The sequence below is a fragment of the Phocoena phocoena genome, chromosome 4 (assembly GCF_963924675.1).
Source record: "Phocoena phocoena chromosome 4, mPhoPho1.1, whole genome shotgun sequence".
NCBI lineage: Eukaryota > Metazoa > Chordata > Mammalia > Artiodactyla > Phocoenidae > Phocoena > Phocoena phocoena.
Window position 1 is genome coordinate 91,709,614 of NC_089222.1, and position 22,103 is coordinate 91,731,716.

Sequence of the window (22,103 nt, forward strand, 5' to 3'; positions counted from 1 at the left end):
GTTTGGGGAGAGGAGAAAGATATATAAGCAAATAAATTAAAAAGCAGGATGATGACTGCAACAATGAACCAGTGCAGTAATGAAGCATTAGCAGATGGGTAGGAGAACAGGGAAGTCTCCCTAGAAAAGGTGTGGTCTGGGCTAAATTTTGAAAGATGAATCAGAGCGTGTAGGGTAGTCAATGGGGAGTCATGGGGAACTAACAGAGATTAAAGCTCAATAGTTCAGACACTTATATGCAGCTCAATAGTACCAGTATATAAAAGATTAGAACAGGAATCTAAGGTTACAGAAGAAGGTATGGGCCACTTCATGAAGAATGTGCTCTGTTGTGTTAAAAAAAAAAAAAAAAAAGATTAAAAAAATGTGCATTTAACCCTGTAAATGAGTGGCTTCAGACTGCATGGATCAATAAATACCCTTGGGAGGGGACCAACACAGATTACCAACTTTTTGTTTTGCCAAGTATGAACATTAAAAAAAAATTTTAACTACTGTCTAATATTATAACTGTTTCATTACATTAACTAATCAAAAAGTAAGTAAACAAATCAATAAACGTATGATATATAAATTAAATTAAAACGAAAAGGTATCTGGACCTATTTTTCTCTCACCAGAGGCCAGTAACACTCTGCAACAAATCAACACTAGCACTGGACCAGGATATGGAAACCACAGCTGGATGCAATGAAGAGCCATGAGTAGTTTTAAGTAGGGGAAAGACATTGTTAGATCTGTATTTTGAGAGAACTCCTGTCATCAGTGTTGAGCATGAATTACAGTAGCAAAACTAGAGTCAAACAAAACTAGAGAAACAAGTTAAAAGTTTATTTCAGCTGTCCATGCGAGAATGGAGACAGGGCTGAATCAAGGCAGTAATCATGAGAATGGAGAACTGAAAACAGAAACAATATTCACTAATGAGGTAGGACCAAGAGTGATTGGTGTCTAACTGGATGTAAAGGTTGAAAAAGGAAGAAGAGTGTTTCCAACTTTGGCAGCAAGATTCCTTCATACACAACAGAGAACACTTTTTCTCAAATGAGAGAAATTAGATCTGGTGGCAGAATGTGAAGTGGCTCTTAGCAGAGAAGTCCCAGTTGGGATAATGAACTGATGTACCAATATAAAGAAGTAAGACCAAGGGTGCGGGTGAGATCTCTGAATGTGGACCAAAAAGAGAACAGGACTCGATGACTTCATTCTTTCACTTAATAACTATTTACTGGGCACCTGATATGGAGCAGGCACTGTTCTAGGTGATGCAGACAGAACAGTGAGCATATAGACTCCCCATCCTCATGAAGATGAAGAGTAGCACAACTGGCCTGCCACTCTGGAAGGATCTCTCTGGCTGCTCTGTTGAGAACAGACTGTAGAACGGCAAGAGCAGAGGCAGAGAGAGAGGCAGAATACAATAATCTGCACTAGCATCGGTGGTGGCTTGGATCAAGGTAGCAGTAGTGACATTGCTAACAAGGGGTCAACTTGAGAACTATTTTGAAGGTATGGGTGAGAATTTACTGATGGATGGACAGACGTGAGACTTGAGCAAAAGAAAACAGACAAGGTTTCAGGTCTGACCAACTTGACAGCTGGAGCTGCCATTCACTGAGAAAGGAAAGATGTAGGAGGATGGGGTTTGCAGGAGAAAAGTGACAGCTTCATTTTGAACACATTCAAACTGAGATTCTGATTTGATATCTAAGTGGATATGTCAAGTAAACAGTCAGAAATACAAGTCCAGAGTTTAGAAGAAAGGTCCAGGGTGGAGACAGGAATTAAGATAAGAAGCCCAGAGAACATCAACATTTGAAGGTAGAATAATGGAGGGACATCAACTGGAAGGAACCAGAATGGTATAGTTGGGAAGTTAGGAATAGAAATGAGTGATTGCTGTCATGGAAACAGCAGACAGCTTCAAGGACCAAGTGATCAACAGGTGCAAATGTGTCAGAGAGATCAAATTAAGCATAAGCATAAACTTGGCAATTTCCTCATACAGGAAGAATAACACCATTTCTCTGAAAACGGAAAGGAAAAGATGGATAAGGAGTGAGATAAGAGTAAGATGAGTAAGTAGAGAAAGCTGAAGGAGTCATTTCTGGTGGCCTCTATGAAAGAGAAGAAAAGTTCAACCGTGAGGAGACCATAAACAGTACCCAGAGAAGATGTCTGTGAAACAGGAAAAATGTTTATAATTCCTGCTGAGATGAGTGGAAGAGGGAGCTGACCCAAGCCTAGGACAAAAGACTGAACGGATATCAAAGGCGTGAAGAATAGTAAAAGCATGTTTTTTTTTTGTTTTTTTTTTTTTTTGCGGTACGCGGGCCTCTCACTGTCGTGGCCTCTCCCGTTGCGGAGCACAGGCTCCGGACGCGCAGGCTCAGCGGCCATGGCTCACGGGCCCAGCCACTCCGCGGCATGTGGGATCCTCCTGGTCCGGGGCACGAACGTGCGTCCCCTGCATCGGCAGGCGGACTCTCAACCACTGCACCACCAGGGAAGCCCAGTAAAAGCATGTTTATGAAATTTGTACTGACACAAAATAAGTACTCATCTATTTTTTTATTGATTGATTGACTGACTGATTGATGGCTGCGTTGGGTCTTCATTGCTGCGCACGGGCTTTCTCTAGTTGCGGTGAGTGGGGGCTACTCTTCGTTGCGGTGCGCGGGCTTCTCACTGCAGTGGCTTCTCTTGTTGAGGAGCACGGACTCTAGGCACGCGGATTTCAGTAGTTGTGGCATGGGGGCTCTAGAGCACAGGCTCAGTAGCTGTGGTGCATGGGCTTAGCTGCTCCACAGCATGTGGGAATCTTCCCAGACCAGGGCTCGAACCTGTGTCCCCTGCATTGGCAGGCGGATTCTTAACCACTGCACCACCAGGGAAGTCCAGTACTCGTCTATTCTTCTACTGAGCATACAACTATTCAAAATCTACTCTGTGCCAGCCACCATTCTAGGCTTTGAGGAAGGAGAAGAGGACAGGAAGGGCAAGACCCTTGCTCTTACCGAGCTTATAGCCTAGTCTAGGAAGGCAGACATAAACAAGTGCACAGCTAAACACAAGGCATATAAGAAGAAGTGTGAGGGAGGAAATCCTCAGACATGGAATGCATACTGGATGGGAGGGACACCTGAGATGATGGGGAGGTAGTCCTTGTGCTGAGACCTGAATGATGAAGAGGAGGAACCAGTCACGCCAAGATCTGAAGGGACGTGTGGCTTTCTAAAGTCAGCTGCATGGCTGTGTGGCTTTCTCGCAAGAGCCGGCTGCTCAAGTGTGAGACCAGAGGAGGGGACTAGGAGGAATGACTGAGCACAGAGGCACGGAGGGGTGACAGCAGCCAGATGCTCTGGAGGCCTCAGAAATGAGGACCTGAACAGCTCTGAACCTACCTATGGTGGCAAGGCTAGGCTGGGAGGGAAGAAAGAGAGGCCAGGAGCAACAGGTGGGTGCAGGTAAGCACATCAAATTTTATGAACTCACTGTGTTTGAATATTGTCTGCAAATTATTAGTTAATTGACAGAAATACTATTTAAGAAGGATCTGGGGCTTCCCTGGTGGCGCAGTCGTTGAGAGTCTGCCTGCCGATGCAGGGGACACGGGTTTGTGCTCCGGTCCGGGAAGATCCCACATGCCGCAGAGCGGCTGGGCCTGTGAGCCATGGCCGCTGAGCCTGCGCGTCCGGAGCCTGTGCTCCGCAACGGGAGAGGCCACAACAGTGAGAGGCCCGCGTACTGCAAAAAAAAAAAAAAAAAAAAAAAAAAGAAGGATCTGTTTCAGTTTAAACTACTACTACAGATACTTTAAGAGTCATCAACATTTGGAATAAAAATGCAGATTAAGTAGTTAACTAGGATTCAAGTTATACAGACTCCTAGTAACGCCTCCTTTGCACCACACAGGTTCACTGCAGTTTCCAGAATGAATGGTCAAATAAACTTATAACTTCTACAATAAAAGAAGGAAATTACCTTATCAATATCCTCCTCTTCGTCTTCCTCTTCTTCCTCTTCTGAAAAGTCAAGAAGTTTCTTTGCTAGCAATGGATGCCACTGAAGACACTTTCGTTTTGGTCGTTTTCCAGCCCCTTCTCCTTCTGCGGAATGATCTTTATTTCTATTACTGCCTTTCATTACTGTGACCTGTAGTAATGAAAAAAAGGAGAAACAGAGAAATGAAAGTAAATTTGATTAAAATTAGTTTATTTAGCTTCCTTAACTTTAACTGGATTATAGTTTTAATGATTAAAGTATCTACCAGCTTAGACATTTACTGGATTCAGTAAGAACTAAGTACATAATCAAACATTCATTTTAGTGGGTTAAATTGCTAATAAAATTTGCCTTTTATGAAATCTGCTTCCTTCCACTTCATAACTTCAGAACTCAAAACCCAAATAAAGTGTTAGGATGATTACAAGTTACTGTCACCTGTTCGTATTTACTCAAAATAGTTTTTCTCAAAGTTTTCCACCAGAGGAATGTGAAAGATGCCTCCCAGGGGAGCAAAGGTGCTCACAGAGGTGGGCCTCCCTACATTCTCCAATGGCTCCTATTTTATCATAATTTACATGAATTTCACATTCTATACTATGATAAATATGAGTCTGAAGTATTATTAAGTAAAATGAATGCTTTATAAGAATCAAGTGTTTTAGATTTAAAATAAAACTATTTCATAAGATGACACACATTTTTCAAAAACTAACTGTGCAGCCTCCAAGGATCCCGTCTATGCATGAATCACTTAGTGGGATGAGCACCCTTCTGCACCGGCCTGTGATACAACAAAGATCTTTGCATCTCCCTATTACATATGCCCTAGAGATACAACACATCACAAAGATCTTTGCATCTCCCTATTACATATGCCCTAGAGAGCAACAAAGTTTTGCTCTCTAGGCTTTTTTCCCCTAAAAGACGATTGGCTGAAATAGCTAGGCTATAGTCAGGCTATGAATCTGACAATATCTTTCAGAAACCGAAAATTCTAAATTATTTTTCAGTGAATATTTTAAAAAGGTTTTCTCAATGAAACTACATATTTATATTATAAAGGTGAAAATAACAAAAAATGAGGTTTACCTTCTCCATCATGCCCAGTCCCACAGCCCAAAGGTAAATTATACAGTTTCTTACATGCTTTCTCATAATTATTCAATATTTTTCATTCATTCATTTGAAGTAACATTAATATACAAATTACTCTTTATACATAGTCATGTGAATATTGAAACAATACAGTTAAATGCCATCAACTTAAATGGTTCATGCTGACAATTACAAACGTAAATGTCATTGCCAAAATCACAGGGTGGTGGTCGTTTTGGTCAGTTTAAATCTGTATTGGTCCAAACGCTTGCAAAGTACTTTTTTTTTTCAATAAACTTTTTGTGTGTGTGTGATACGCGGGTCTCTCACTGCTGTGGCCTCTCCCGTTGTGGAGCACAGGCTCCGGACGCGCAGGCCCAGTGGCCATGGCTCACGGGCCCAGCCGCTCCGCGGCATGTGGGACCTTCCCAGACCGGGGCACAAACCCGTGTCCCCTGCATCAGCAGGCGGACTCTCAACCACTGAGCCACCAGGGAAGCCCTATCAATAAACTTTTAATGCCATGTTGCTGACACTAGGATCCATGAACATATAGTTTCAATATTCATCTAGTTCTCAAGCCTTCAAAACAATACGACATAAGCAATTTTTTAATCTTCCTTCCTTGTTTCTGAGTTTGGGGTCATATTTAAGTCTTCTTCACTTCAAAATCGAAAAATATTCACTAATGTTTCCTTTGAGAACTTACGTGACTTCATTATTTTAAAGAAACCATGTAAATAACTGATCAATCTGGAATTCATTCTGACAAAGGAGTGAGGGAGGGATCTAGCTTTTTTTTTTTTCCCAAACAGCTAACCAACTGTTCCAAACCATTTATTAAATCATCCAGCTTTTCCCCATTCCTTTGAAATGCTACTTTTATCCTATACTACATTACCACATGTGTATAAGTCTACTTCTGGATTCTCTTCTGTTAATAATCATCCCCTCTGTTTTCCTATCCTTTGACCAACTTTAATATCCTTAGGACAATATCATTCTGTACCTTTTTCTATACACAAATATATCAGTAAACACAGCCATTTAAAACTTTTAAGTTGAAAATATCATGGTCTTCTAAGTCAATATACCTTGATCATCCTCATTTTGTAATAACTATATAATATTCCAAAACAGGAACATATCATAATTTTCTCAATTATTCCATGATTGATAGACGTTCAGATTATTTCTTGTACTACAATAAAATCTTCATTTTAATAATCTTTTAATCTTCATTTTGATAAAATCCTCATTATTAAAAGCTGTGTCTAGCCAAAAAAAAAAAAAAAAAAAGGGTGGGGAGGTGAGAAAAACATGTTCCCGTGGTTTTCTTAGCAAGAAACTTCTGCTGAGTATCTGAAGCAATTACATGATTCATGTGGCTGCCTCAAGAGTAGAAGTTATTGAAAACTCTAAATGGAATTAGTTATCTGGTATGCTCTTAATAAATAATAAAGGAACAACGATTTCTTTGAATTGATAGACCATTTAACGATTCCCAGTCTATCTACAAATAAAACTTGGCATGGAAAACCCAATTTCTAAAAATACCAACGCTATATAGAGAGAAGAGGAAACAGCTATTTTTGTGGCTTATTAATCACTTCAGGATGAGATGCTTGAGTGGTAATTAAACCCATACTGGGTTTTAATACCGGATATTTTATAACACATTTTTTAAACAATAAAAGAAATTAATGGGAAACTATACGTCAGGCAAGCTGTTATCAGCAGGAGAGGTCAAAGTGACTGCCGGTGCCTAGAGAAAAATACATCATTTAGCCTCAAGGATTCTGATTATGCTATTTGATTATGTGTGAATTGTGTTTAAGTGTATGTGCCTTTGCATATACTTATGTGTAATTTCAATATTCAAACAGAAAATAAAATATCAAGAATCAAATGAATGGATGGCATATGTGGCTTTGGGGTTCAAAATAACCACATTCACCTCGTCCCACCTCAATGTTCTGATTCTTTCCACATAGCTGCTACGGCACTACGACAATGTATATCTTCTCTGGTACTCCCAAAATCAATCTCTCCATCCCCATAAATACAATAGAAAGATTTTATATTGCTAACAACACTTACCACATTTTCCCTTGAATTACAATTATTTGGGTACATCCTACCTCCATCACTAGGCCTTATTCTTGATGATCCAAGACTAGTTACCTTTATATAGAAGCATCTGGCTTATCAGAACATCAAGATCAGTCAGTTGTGAGAATTGTTATAAACAACCATATGAAACTCCATGCTAAATTATGGTGATAATTCACTATTTTTATACAGTAGAATGGCTTCAAAATTAACCCCCATCTCTCTCATTCCTGTGAATTCAGCTATTTCTTCCTGAGTGGGAAAAAAGGAGGTCTGAAAACTATGTATAACACTGAATGCGGGCCAGGGTGGCATGTTCTGTGTGAGAACCACCGAACCCCTGGGCTGTATGAAAAGTAAGATTGATAACCTCTAGCACAGTCTAGAACAAAGTAGGGAGGAAGTAAGTATTTTTGGCACGAATGAAAGCTGAATTGAAGATAGTAAACCTGGGACAAAATAGTCAAGAAAAGTGTAACTGACCTAATGACCATGAAATACCCCAAACTATAAACTAGAGATTTTAATAACTTATAGTTATCTGATTACTTTTTAATTCACCATGGATCTGTTTTCAAACTGTTGAAAGAAGGCAGAATGTGTGTGGGGGGGGAGGGGGGGAGGGGATGATGCTCCTGATTATCATTCAGAAGTAATGACAAAGCAAGAGAGGAGAATCCAAGAAAAGATGAAGAAAAACATCTTCTGAGAAAGAAAAGGGAAAAAGAAGGCAGAATTTTGAGACTCAAGCATATTGCTTTTCTTATTTCAACAATGAGGAGGAAAAATTGTTAATTTCTGATGATTTTTGACAGTAACAGAGGGCTACCTTTGTAATTATTTTGCCACTAAAAACCCCCCACACATTATAAAGTTCGGCTTCTTGTTCTGGAACATGAGCAAATTAAGCTAGCAATCTATATGTAATAAATGAAGCAATTGGGGGACTTTATTCAAAAGGGGTCCTTCTTCCTTTCTGCATGGCAACTGTAGAATAACAAATCAGGTTATTCAACTACCAGTGGACCCTGTACTTAAAAGACTCAATATCATAAAATTATGTTGCTGAGATTATCAAACGATGGAGGCTGAAGGTCCCTATCCAAAATACAGTTGACCCTTGAACAACACGGGTTTGAACTGTGAGCATCCACTTATACATCAAAAATTTTTCAATAAAAACAGACTATATTACTACATGATCCACAGTTGGTTGAATCTACAGATGGGGGAGCCATGGGTACAGGCAGGTGACTGTAAAGCTATATAACCCCTGCATTCAAGGGTCAGCTGTATTGAATATTTACTTAGCTTATAAAAACAAACCAACCCATGTGTTCCCTTTTCTTTGCCAGATGAGTTACCCTAATTAGTACTCATAATACTGATGTAAATGTAAATCAACTTGGTGATAAATTAGGAAAAACTTCATTTACCTATATTCTTCAAGTGCAGCAAGTCCATTCATGAAGACCTTTACTGAGGTCAAACTTCATGAGAAATTTAAAGAAGAAATATCATAGAAGAAACAGGACAAAGTAAATACCACGTTTAACAAAAGAAAAAAATGGACACTGGAGCCTAACAGGCCTCCTTTAGAATCCGGCCTCCTACCACTAACTGCTTGTTGTAAAGTTATTCATCTTGCTGATCTTTCCACACATTAAAACTGAGTAATAGCTCTACTATGAGAACACTTTTTATATAACACCCAGCACAGAGCCTGGCATCTAGAAGGTTCTCACTCCATGTTAGTAAATCCTCCCTTCACCCACAAGCTTCTTAGAGGTAGTATGGGTTTAACAGGCAGCACGTTCTCGCTTAACTCAGCCTAAGATGCAGTTCAAGAGAGAGCACAGAGGACTCCCATTTAACAGTGGTCCACATGCTTCCCAGATGATATAACCTCCAGCCTCAGCAACTGAAAAAGAAAGACGGAAAATTTCTTTCCTTTTGTCTGAGTGATATACAGTCAGAAACAGAGGCTTGGTATAGTCATAAATTCTATAAGATCCTCTAGTCTTTCCTCTTGTCTCACAACTTAGGCAATCAGTACACTTTAGCTTTTAAAACACTGTGTAAATTTAACTGTGTCACAGGGGTATTTTAGAGTTTAAACTGTTTCCTAAATGTCCAATAAAATCCCATTCAAATCATATTAATGGAAATTCAGACCAAATGAGACAGGGGAAGGTAAGGGAGGCCCAGGAAATTTCATTGTCAGACAGCCATGCATTCTAACCTCAAGTAAGGCCTCTCCTGGGTCCAACTAAGACTGTAAAGCTTTAGAGCTGTCTCGGATCTACAGAGAAGATGAAAAACCAGTGCAAAGAAATGGTGGTAAATCGGTAGCTCTAGAGCTTCCCACAAGTTGGACCAACCTGCTTAAAACCTTCTGAGAGTGCCGCTGCTCTCGACACGCCCTGCTTCCACTGCCTTGCGCACTCCCTAAAATTCTCCCACTTTCTGCCAAAACGGACATCCTCCTCCAAAGCCCAGGTAATGTATCACTTCCCTTCTAAAGCTTTCTGTGAAAATCTTAAGTCAAATGCCACCGCTCTTTGATCACACTTGAGCTTGCTGGTCAAGCACTTACCACGGTGTTTCAGTTAGTTTTATCTACGTCCTCACTATCCTCCACAAAATAGGTTGTGAACTTCTAGAGGGAAGGTGTCATGGTTTCTTACTTTTCTGTCCCAGGACTTCAAACTGAGCCTGGTACACAGCAGTCCCTGTAAAGGGTATTTATGGCTTATAATTTCCTCACCTAACACTTAACCACATATCACAACTTCCCAGAATGAATTGTTCCTCAGGATAATTTTAAAAACAATACTAATACACAGCTAATATTTATTAAATACTAATCGCTTCATACTTAATATTCATTATCTCATTTAATCCTTATAAGAACCCTTGAGGCAGGTACTATACTATGCATCCCAGTTGAAGAAGCTGAGGGTTAAGCCACTTGCCTAAGGTCACACAGTTAGCAGAGAAGCTGGCACTAGAAGCAGGAGGCCCAACTCAAGAGCCCAAATGCACACCTAGGACAAGAAGCTCTAATATAAAGCCTTCCATCTGTTGGTGCTCTGGGCATTTCCCATGGAACAAATAGCTTATGAGCCACGGAACCACCTAAAGGGAGCACTGAAGGGTTGGAAAGTGAACACTTTCAATGGTTCACAGCAGAAAAGTAAGTGTACATCTCTGATGACTCCAAGCGACAATTAAATTAGATTAACTTTAAAACTCTTTGAAGATTAAAGCCCTACAAGTGCTAATCATTATTATTTATTGTAATTCTAATGACAATTTTAAACTGTATACAGATTAAATGAAAAATATCTTTCTATAAAGTAATACTCTCATTTTAGAAGCAATTCAGTCACTCTATTCATGCAGAGTGTCTTTAAATGCACTCCTTATTGAAAAGCAGTAGCTCTTCAAGTTGAAACTTTAACTCTGTCAAGATGTTATCTACATGCTCTTCATGAATATTAATAAGACACACACTATTTAAAGAACGGCTTAGCTATACTGGCAGTTCTGGTTCCTGTGTCCTTCTCTCATGAAGGAATATGTATTCTAAGATCTCTGATACTTACAACTCCATGACATTTAGCCTTAGGAGAGCTTAACATGGTTCTCAAAATGCATGCTACTCTAGGCTACAGATAGAAACAACAGCTACCTTGAAAGAGATAAGGCACCAAAAGAAGTGACTTAGGGAAGAAAAACTCCTTACACAAGGAATTCAGTAACAGGGTGGAACATGTTCCCCATCACACCACGCTCCCCCAAAAGCCCAACTCTCTGCTTTCTTATAATTTTATGGTGGCGTTTACATTCTTCATCACAAAGTCACCAAATTCCTATTCTTCAACAGGCTTAGCATAATACATTTGCCTCTTTTAGTTTCTAAATTAACAAAGGTGCTTTTTTTTTAATCCATTTATTAGATGGTTAGGACATACTTATCCCACCGACAAGAATCTGATGCACAACAAGACAAACTCACGGCAGTCTCTTCCTCATTTATTCTCAATGCAGCTGAACGCGTATTTATTGATCACATGTTGAGCTATGCACTGTGGGAGTTAAGTGTACAGCCTTACCTCTCATTTAACCATCGCCCCTGCCGCCTCTGCTCCCCTGCCGGGCTGGTGTCCTCCTGTCTGGCAGCACCTGCCCTGTGCTTCCTCAGCTCTCCCAGGTCTGCACACTGTACCCCACACACCCATTCTCACTTTCTGTGCAAGTCCCCCTGAACTCCCATTTCTGAGGAGCTATCTTCATTTGACCCAGCTCCCGTCTCTTTCCTTCCTGAGCACCGGTTTTGGCCACCCACATTTAATGGCTGTGCCATATTTTTTGACACTTGATTGTATAACCATCATCATTTTCCCGTACAATATATGTATAATGATTCCATATGAACTCCTCCCACAGAGACCCTTGAGGGTAAAGAACATGCCAGATGCTATATTTTCTGGATCTGTCAGAGCAAACATCCAGTGTTAGACAGGGAGTACATGAGGAAGTGAACACAGAAACAATACCCCTCTGCTTTCTTAGTATGCTGTTTCTTTATGTTGTTTTGCTAGAAGGCAGAAGAGATATAAGGCTTGAAAAGAAAATATGCAGAGAAGGAAAAATAAGAACCCAGAAGGGTTGCTCGGGAGGGGAGAGGAGAAACGGGCAAATTGACAAGGTGATGTAATAAATACAATGAAATCTAAGTCACTTCCAAGCAGCTGTCAGTACCAGTCTAAGAACATGTTTTCATAGCTTTATTCCCCTCTCTGGTTATTTGTGACTGACTCTCATTATTCTCTCAAAATAGAATAGCATAGCACCTTCAGCTCACGAGCTCTCTTTTCCTATCATAACTGGTCTGCTAATTCACCTCAACTCTGAACTCATCTAACCATTTTTCTTTCCCAGTCTATCCCCAAGCTGCCAGCCGCTCCCATGGTCTCACACTACTACAAACTCTTCCAATCTCAGGTTGGTCTTCAGTGCTCATTCATAGTCTTGACGTGTCTTAGTCCCACCCAATCCCACAGTGCCCATTATAACTTACTGGTTTCTCCTCAACCCCTACTGATGATGATGAGTAAGGATAGTAATAATAGTTATATATATATATATATATATATATATATATATGTATAAAATGCTTCTATATATATAATGCTTATGTATATATTGCTTCCTATGTGCCAGAAGCTAAGAGCATTCTACTTATTAATTCTCTTAACACACCACAAGCCTGAGAGGTAGGTACTATTATAATCTCCTTTTTATGGATGAAAACAACTGAGGCACAGATAACATATAGTTTGCCTTGTTTAGTTTGTTAAGTTAAAAAGGTTTTTATATTATATGTATCAAAACGGTGGGACACTATTATCACATTGGAAAGAAGCTGAAGCACAAGAAGACAAGCTCACGGAGTCACTTATTGTCAATGAAGTTGAATACATATTTACTGATCACCTGATTAACTATGCATTATGTTTGTACATTACAGAATGTCCAAGGTCACACTGCTAGCACATAATTGGTGGAGCCAGTATCTGGCTCCAGTCTGGCTTCGGAGTCTGGTTCTGGACCATTATACAATATTGCCTCCTATTAATAACTAACCTGATTAAACCTTTGCTACCTGCTGAACACTGTATATGAATTCATTTCTTTAATCCTCCATATACCTCTTGGAGAAAGGAACTATAATGGTCATATATTATACAGGAAGCAGCTGGGAATGACAAAGCTTAAACAGCATATGCCCAAGGCCATTCTGCCAGCATGTGACAGAGCCAGGATTCAAACCTAGGTCTTCTGTCCCCAGAGCCCAAGGTTCTCCATACTGTCCTTCCCACCGTAATCCTAGTCATTCTAAGAAAATGTCTTTGCCTCCTGGTTAACAGAAAGGTCTCCATATGTGGACCCTCCCAAAGTCCCACCTTGCCTACCAATTTCAAAACTTGTTTCTTCTACCCTATCTCAAAGGCAGAGTTTCAAGGTCAGCTTCTCCTCTCACTCCCAGTCTGTGCTTCTCATCTTTCCTGCTACGCTGGGCCATTAGTCTTTCAGTTTCTTTGATGAACTATCCACAGTAGTTGAACTTCTGTTTCGCTCTGTATACAATCTCAAGTCTAAGGCCCTCCCTGAATCCTCCTCCTCCTTTAGCTAGTCCTCTTTTTTGGTACAAATTGGCCTCCAGCCATCAGGCCAGGAGACTGCCTAACCCCAAGTCATGAAACTAGCAGCCAGGAAGAACTGGCCTGTCTGGTACTAAGACTGTTCACAGGCTCCACCTTGCACTTCCCGTATTGACTTCCTTCCTAATCTTCTTGGTTCTAAAGCCCAGGATTAATTTCCTAGAAAGCATTCACAGCTCATTCCAACTGTGTCACAGGCTTTGGCTTCTCTACCTCAATAATTCACGCTTACATCTTTGATTTCTAGCCTCTCAGAGAGAACACCTTGCCTGGGCCAGCCCTGTGTCTCCACCATATCCGTGGGAAATATGCCAGAGCCCGCATGGTGCCTAGGAACTAGACATTCCTTCCTTTCACAGAAACATCTGGAAAACATATACTATCTTTGCTACTTTCTCACTGTAAGTTCAAATCATTGCAAACGGCTCCTAGCCCTGACACCTAACCTCTCATCACGTTCTGTCCCCTCCACCTGTTACATGTATGGTCTGCTCCCGTCCATCCCCCATACTGGCTCAGCGGTCTGGTCTTCTTATCTATAGCCATGCTGACTTCAATTCTCCACACTACAAATATCTGCTCATGCCCTTGTCCTGCATGAATCTCTTTAACAGTCAGTCCCTCAATATACTCAGGAAGACGTCCGAACCTCTTTCTTCACAGAGCACACAAGACTCTTCGTCCCTACTTAGTTTTATGGCTCACGTTTCTTTGCTCAATTCTCACTCTTAAAGCTCTACCTACACTGTGTTACATGCCACCACCTGGAACTCACCAGGAACTCTCACCTCTTAGCATCTGTACTACTGTCTCCTCCCAGTGGAGCTCAGATCTCACATAAGCCCCCAATGGCCCTTACTAGTCTGAGAAAGAGGTGCTTCTTAGGTGTCTCCACAGTACCCTGTACTCAATATCCACCCCCCAAAGAAACAGTGTGTTTCCCTCTGTATATCCCACTTGGCTCTGACAGGGAACAAGGGCTGTATAATGTTCATCACAGTATCTGCAGGGCCTGACACAGAGCTGGGCCCACTGTGGGAAAACACTTGTTCGGGTCTGCTCCCTGCGGTCTCTTCCTGTCACCTTCATTGCTTCTCACTTGCCACTGCTTCTTTTCTGCTCCTTCCTCACCATGCCTTGCTCTTTCTTCCTGCCCTGTGACCCTCCATCTCAGAAGTTGCTTGCACCAACTTCAAACAGCATTCTCAAACTACCAAACCAGAACACCTGGCAATTTTACTTGTTTGGAAATTCTAGTTTCTAGGCAACAAATGTCAAAATGACTCAATGAATAATTTTGACCTCATAAAGAGAAATAATCATCTATTCCCTTTTCTCCTGTACCCATCACTGAACACTATTTAATCTCCTGTGCACCAGTTTACATACAGCCCTTTAAATTGTAAGAATCAGCATGCATATTTTTAAAAGCAAATATATTAAACTCCATCTAAAATAATCAAAGTTTAAAAAATTATTTTTTCATTTATATTAACTTAAAACATTTTCTAAACTAATAAAAAGGTCTGGATGTCTTTCACCATCCTGATCTCTAATTATAACTTAAAAAAAAAACAACCCAGAAACAATGCTTCTAGCTAAGAATCAACAATCTATGATACCTCTAGATGGAAATTTCTTTTTCCTAAGCTACTGTTCTTTACTCTAAAAAGATGGCAAATAATCTTAAGTTACAGTTAAATTTAGTTTACTTAATAAAGCAAAACTTCTCAGTCTTAATGGTTACAAAGCAAAACTATTTTTCCACAATGTAAAAAAGAATTGGTATTTCTTATTTTAGTAGTTACAGTGTTTACTGAAACAGCTTATCCTAGCTTCTGCAATGCCCACCTGCTTTACACTGTGGCACACTGGAATTGAGTTAACTTGTCATTGACCAGATCACACATTTTAAGAAGGTAGGACGTTCCTTATCTCTATATTCCCAAATGCTTGGACTACTGTCTTGAATATATTATGTATTTAATGAAAAGTGCTTGAAAATGCATTAACTTAATGATGTTATATCAGACTGCACATATGCCAAGGAAATTAATTAGAATACATAGGGAGCTATGATACATTTATAGTTTCCATTTAGAGTTACGCAGAAAACCACTTGTTTTATACTTGCTTCACACCTGGTGAAATTTTTTCCTTAAATATATTCCAATTTTCTGACTTAATACACAAGATACAAAAGTGCTTATTTGCTGATTCAGTCATAACAGTGCCCTGTTCAGAGCATTATACATTCCATTTATATTCCTTTCAGGTGTTATAGTCCTTTAAATGTTTGGTCTGAATGTGCTCTAACTTCAGTGCCAAGTACTGAAAGCTTTTGTTAATTTACCAAATGTATTAAATTCATATTTGTTTTAAAAAGTTCTTCACTTCATAGAATTAACAAAACAAGTTCCTATTTGCATACCATTTGCTTGCGTTTTTTCCCTTTTGAAAACTACCAAAGTGAGAATATAAATGGCTAGATGTTTTAGGATGACCCTAAATCCAGTCTTCTTTCCTTCCATTTTTCTCTCAATGCACAGTATGAGAATGGACATTGCCCACAAAATACATGTTTACTGAAGCATCCTGTAATATTTTTCTTACAACCTAATTTACATAAGTCTGCTCCCTCTGCTGGCCGAATTTTTATCCTCTAGCATCCTATTTAAATAAAAAGGCAATGCGTTATACTATAAAGAAAACAAGGGCTTCCTTGGTGGCGCAGTGGTTGGGAGTCCGCCTGCCAATGCAGGGAACACGGGTTCGTGCCCCGGCCTGGGAAGGTCCCACATGCCGCAGAGCGGCTGGGCCCGTGAGCCATGGCCGCTGAGCCTGCGCGCTCCGCAACGGGAGAGGTCATAACAGTGAGAGGCCCGCATACAGAAAAAAAAAAAAAAAAAAAGAAAACAAAAGCTCCTCTATAAAAAATTATAAACCAAATAAACCTGGAAAATCACTTAAGAAGCTCTTCTACATCATTAAGGCATGGCATTAGCTGATTTTAGGGAGAAGCAATCTTTCAAGCATTGAATTTTCAAATTTAGTGTCATTTTGCCCCTAAACAAGATTCTTAACTCTACTAAGACCATTTCTCATTAATTCAGTTCCTTTTAACCTGGAATCTCCATAGTACTTTGCAACGAGTATCTAACCAGACCTTCCATATTTACATGAACGGCATTATGTAGAGTGGGCAAGCAGGAGGGAGTTTGCCTCACTCATCCACATAGTGATTTGTCACAGCAGCAAGAGTTAATGGCAGAATATACAGTCAACAACAGGGGCTACACAGTGCTACCCATATGCCCACAGTACTTTTTCTTACACCTTCTTTTTTCAAAGATGGAAGTTACTTTGCGGACACATGTAAGAAATTCTGTTTTGATTATTATAATAAAGCTCTTTATAATATGAAATTTGGGTACATTTCACTAATAGGTTCTAAATATATTTTCTAATAAGAAAAATCAGTGTTGCTCTAAATACCTCCTGGCTACTTTAATTGCTACTTCCCAATCATGAACCACGTTGTAACTTGCAAAGCATGTATTGCATATATTAATTTATTTAATATTATACAATCTTGTTAAGTGGGTATAATTAAGCCCACTTTACAGCTGAGTAAGAGGAGCCTCAGATTTACATAATTTTTCCAATGTCATCAAGGGGCAAAACAGGGACACAGCCTAAAGGCTCTGACTTTAATCCCAAAGCATGACTACTTTCTTCCACTTAATTGCATCACTGATTTTAGCTTTCAGTCAATACATTTATTTTGAGAGGAAAAGTAATCCATTTCATAAGCCTTTTAAAGCACTTTTTTAGTGCCTTAGCATTTACTTAGCTAGAGAATTCCCAAATTTCCAGTCATATTTCAAAATAGTCCTTTGTATGGATTTAGACATACTACATACATTGGGGAAGGGAGGGAATCAGGGAACAAGAAAGCTTATGTATCTGTGACTCAGTGTACTTTGCTTCACTCTGCATTTTGTAAATATTGATGTTGCAGCTCCTAAAGTGCTCTCAGAAGTAGTTATGACTGATAGCCCACGAGTGCTGTGTCTTTCAAAACAAATATGCTTTACTGATGGAGAGCACGTGCGTCTCCATCTAATTATTCTGAGAGGCAGGGTGGAACAAACAACATGATTTCTCAACTCAACTCAGCATTCTACGTTGAACACAATAGGCAGGTTACAGTTTAACACATACCATGAAAGCTTGTCATTTCCACGAGCAACACATGTAAGGGAAGGGCACTACAAATCTGCCATATAATCCTAGAGAAGCATAAGACTTCCTGTGGTTATTGCAAATATTTTTAAGTATAAACAAAAATTCAGAACATATTTATTACAAAAAGAGGTTTTTTATATATGTCCAATTATTTACTGGATTTTAAAATATGTAATAATATATACAGTTTTAGAATAAAAGTAAATTTGGGCAAGAATTTGAAAAAGAACCAACTGGAGTAAATAAAATATGCTTGCTCACCCCGATTTTAGGGAAAAAAATAAATAAAACCTGTCATTGTCTGATGTGTACCCAAAGTCACAAGCTAACAGAAAATATCAGGCACATTATTTATATCCTATTAAAGCATTTCTCAAAATGGAAGGTAAGCCTCATTGAGGAGTCACAGAATTCTGCTTGCAGCGCTATCCCAGCTGTCTGGATTCAGTGACTACCAAATCTGTTCCTGAGAGGTAAGCAAATTCCTTCTCAGCTCTTATGTTGCTCCTCTAGGGAGACCTCCTGATCCCAAATCAACCTTTTAAGGACCTACTAATGCACTAGGATTAAGATAGATGACACTGATTATAAAAGATGAGTTGGACCAATAAAGGACTTGTTGTTGAGATAAGGTCTATATAATAATGAAACAATTTAGGAACTAGATAGCACACAATAGAGTGCAATAGACATGGTCCAAACGATTAGGGAATATTTAGTACACAATAATAAGACATTCTCGGCACCCAGATACTTGGCAATTATAACAGACATTGGAGAATTCAGACAATTCTCTTTATTCACTTTGATGATCTCAATTTGTCCCAGTGTTAACCCTTTAACTAAAGGCTAAACTTACCCACATCACTGAGGGCACTGCCAGGGGTGAACTACAGGTTCTGGGATTTCCCTGTCACTGCAAACTTTGCCAGCTCTCACCGGGCTTCTCTTACTCTGGGCACCAGCAAAAACAGCCCTTTGAAAAGATCCTGCAAACAACTATTCAGATCCTCGTTGTCTTGTTATTTAAGACTGGGTTAGGGTCTGCAACTTTCCAAAGGATGAGGTAGCTGGAAGGAAGTCAGGTGGGTGGCTATTCCTGAAACCTCAGGTTTGACTTAAGAAGAATTGGCTGGCACCTTATGGGAAAAAGTGATGCTTAAGGGAACACAGAACTGGAATTTTGTTGGCATTCACACAGAAACTGGTCAATGATGATCTGAGACAGGTGTAAAATGTAGTAATATTTTCATGCTTCTCATATTCATTTTTCTCTTGCTTGTAGAGTTTTTGCATCGAGAGAAGATAGGAACTATGGAACCAGTAATAGTAGCAGATTCAGAGTGAGGAGGCCCAGCATCTAGTCCTGGTTTTCACCTCACAAAAAGAGAAAGATTCAAAACCAGACCCGAATCAAGGACAAAATTAGTAATTGATTAAGTAGGAAAACTGTGGAAGGTCTTCAAGCATGAGAACCTTGGTCTAGATGACCTTGAAGACCCATTATTACCATTCTCTGCTATGATTTTTGCCTCGATGTCTCCAGCTGAGACCAGGCTGCACTGCAGAGTCCCCCCTCTCCTGTATATAGGCCTTCCTTCCCCTCTCTCATCTCCTACCAGGAAGATAAAAGACACAATAAATCAGCTTTCACAGCCCCTCACACAGCATTTACACTGGTGACAATTCACCTGTATAGGTAGGTCTTTAAAAAATACAATAGCTGTTTTGTATATTTCTTCCCACATTGCTTTTCTCACAGTCTATGACAATCCCTTCTACCATTAATTAACACTGGATTCTATAATTTGAAAATTGAATACAATTTTGAATTTTGTATATCTTCATTAAGTTGCTTTTAATTACTGACATTTTAAACATTTTCCATGTGCTTCTTAGAATTCCATATTAAGGAAAAATAACTCTTCCAACTTTTAAATAAGACTTCCCAACATCTTTTTAGAGTGTATAGGAAGCATTTTTTTCCCTTAAAAGAAAAAGTCAATTTCTAATAGCTTCAAATCAAGGCCATGGAGGCCCCTAGTAACTTTTTTTTACTTTATTAATAATTGAGTTTATGCTTTTTTATGGAGATGTTAAACTCTCAAAGACCAGGAGATTCAGATTGCTAACAGGTCGGTTAGGATTAAATCACCTTTGCCCTACTTTTGCACTGATTAATAATCACATAAGCCTGGAGAATCTGGAGCAAAACTCTGCCTATGACACTGGAAAATTTGAACACCACAATATGCAGCTCAGACAGGTAATAAATGTGGCTAAATCTGAGACTTTAAATCCTGGGTCTCTTCACATCAATCCAAACCATTCATGTGCCAAGAGGGGAACGAGCTGGAACACTGAAGAGCTCCCTGGTGATGCAAAGATTAATGGGGAATTACAGGTACCTAATACATGAACAGTAGACAAAGGGGGCTGTCCTTCACCACTGAAAGTGCTAAATTATTAACTGTGACAAGACCAGGCAACCACTGTCACTATTCTTTCAACACCTAACTTCCAGACAGTTTAAAATGTTTACTTTTCTACCTAAAAATTACCACAGGTTTATAGTAATAGAAATCTAGTCATCATATATCCATTTAAATACGTTACACCTAATATTTAGGATTTACAAAGTCAAAAAGAATGCTGTGTAATAGAAACAATAATAAACACTTCCATTTCAGACATTTACTTTCAATTTAGTTAACTACATTTTTATTGTAAATAAGGAAAGACTTGTAATTTAAAACTGAAAACAGAATTTTCATGTGCACAAAGTATGTCTTTTATCATTTTCTTTCTGGACTTAATCATGCATCAGGACACTATTCTAACTACAATCATTAGTTCATTTAATCCTCAAAACAACTCTATGAAGTAGGAAGCCTAATTATCCACATTTTACAGATAAAGCAGCTGAGGCCCAGACAGAAACTGGCCCAGGCTAACAGCCAGGAAACTGGTACAATGGACACCGGGATTCAGACTCAAGTGGTCCAGCTGCCATACTACACTGCTGTTCAATACTTCTTGTCCGTACATGGATGGCTCTAGAAGCATTTGGGAAAATGATAAACTCTGCAGTTGTCGCCATGCATTTCTTAAAATGGGATTAAACTAAAAAGGCTCCTATTGAGTCCTCTGAAGATCAAGAGGGCCTCAGAAGTAAAACACGTGATGATTACCTTTGTCAGCTTTAACCTGTGACTTTCTTTTTCAAGTGACATGCACCCATGTACTGCTAAAGTGACTGAGTACAGTTTAACTTCCCTGTAATTAGCATTATGAGCCTGCACCACAATTAAATCATTGCCTTACCTCGGTAGTTTATAAGAGTTGTATTATTAAATATCCTTCAGTTCACTGAATGATTTTTATATAAGAAGTAAATATTGACAGACAGAATCCAGATAAATATTTTGTTGAGTGACCTTCCCCTCCCGCCAACTCTTTGGCTGATTAGTTAAGTATTTCATAACTAAAACTTGCTTTACTTAGTATTCCCCAAAAATCCTGGAGTCCATATGTTATAAAAACTTTCAAAAACTCTGAGATTCATCTAAGAGGTATCTCTGCTACTAAACAGTTATATGGATCCCTAAATCCTAATTTCTCCTCTGTTACTACAAACCTCACACCCTGGGTAGGATAAAGCAAAGTACGTGGGAGGTGCAACAGGTGCAAGAGCTATAACTACTTCATTCATAAATGTGACAGTATCTGGACCACAACCACTACTGAACTTTGGAAATTCTGTAACTATAATTCTCAAGTCCTGTCTGGAATGCTCCCTAAACATACTGCAGTCAGAAATTACTGGCCAGGTACCTATCATCAAAAAAGATGAAATTCTTTTAAACACATTAAAAACGGAACAGGGCTTCCCTGGTGGTGCAGAGGTTGGGAGTCCGCCTGCCGATGCAGGGGACACGGGTTCGTGCCCCGGTCCGGGAAGATCCCACGTGCTGCGGAGCAGCTGGGCCCGTGAGCCATGGTCGCTGGGCCTGCGTGTCCGGAGCCTGTGCTCCGCAACGGGAGAGGCCACAACAGTGAGAGGCCCGCGTACCACAAAAAAAAAAAGGGGACAGGGGTGGGGGGAAGAATGGTTATTCTTATATAAAAATTGGACTCTACTACTGCTAAAATGGAGAGAGGGAAACCAGAAGATTTCTCATGGTTGTTTCTAGACACTGGATTCTATGAGGTATAAATTTGGGTTGGCTAATCAAACTGCACATTAGAACTGAAAGGGACCTTAGAAATCACAGACCAACCCCATCAATTTAAAGATCTGTAAATGTAAGTTCACAAAAAGTTGGGTTTAAAATTAAATCTTCTTATTCTCTGAGTTGGTATAAAGTTTGGTCCCTTTTGAGCAAATTATTATCATTATTATTAGGGTAT

The 22,103-nt window shown here is 39.5% G+C and overlaps 1 protein-coding gene across 1 annotated transcript in view; it reads right to left on the reverse strand.

Annotated features, from left to right (window-relative positions):
- BBX (BBX high mobility group box domain containing) overlaps positions 1 to 22,103 on the reverse strand; it is a 277,659-nt gene that overhangs the window by 92,721 nt on the left and 162,835 nt on the right. Inside the window, exon 4 of the mRNA XM_065875730.1 lies at positions 3,985 to 4,155. Coding sequence (XP_065731802.1) covers positions 3,985 to 4,146 — 162 coding nt within the window. The 5' untranslated portion in view covers positions 4,147 to 4,155. The remainder of the gene's footprint in view (positions 1 to 3,984; positions 4,156 to 22,103) is intronic.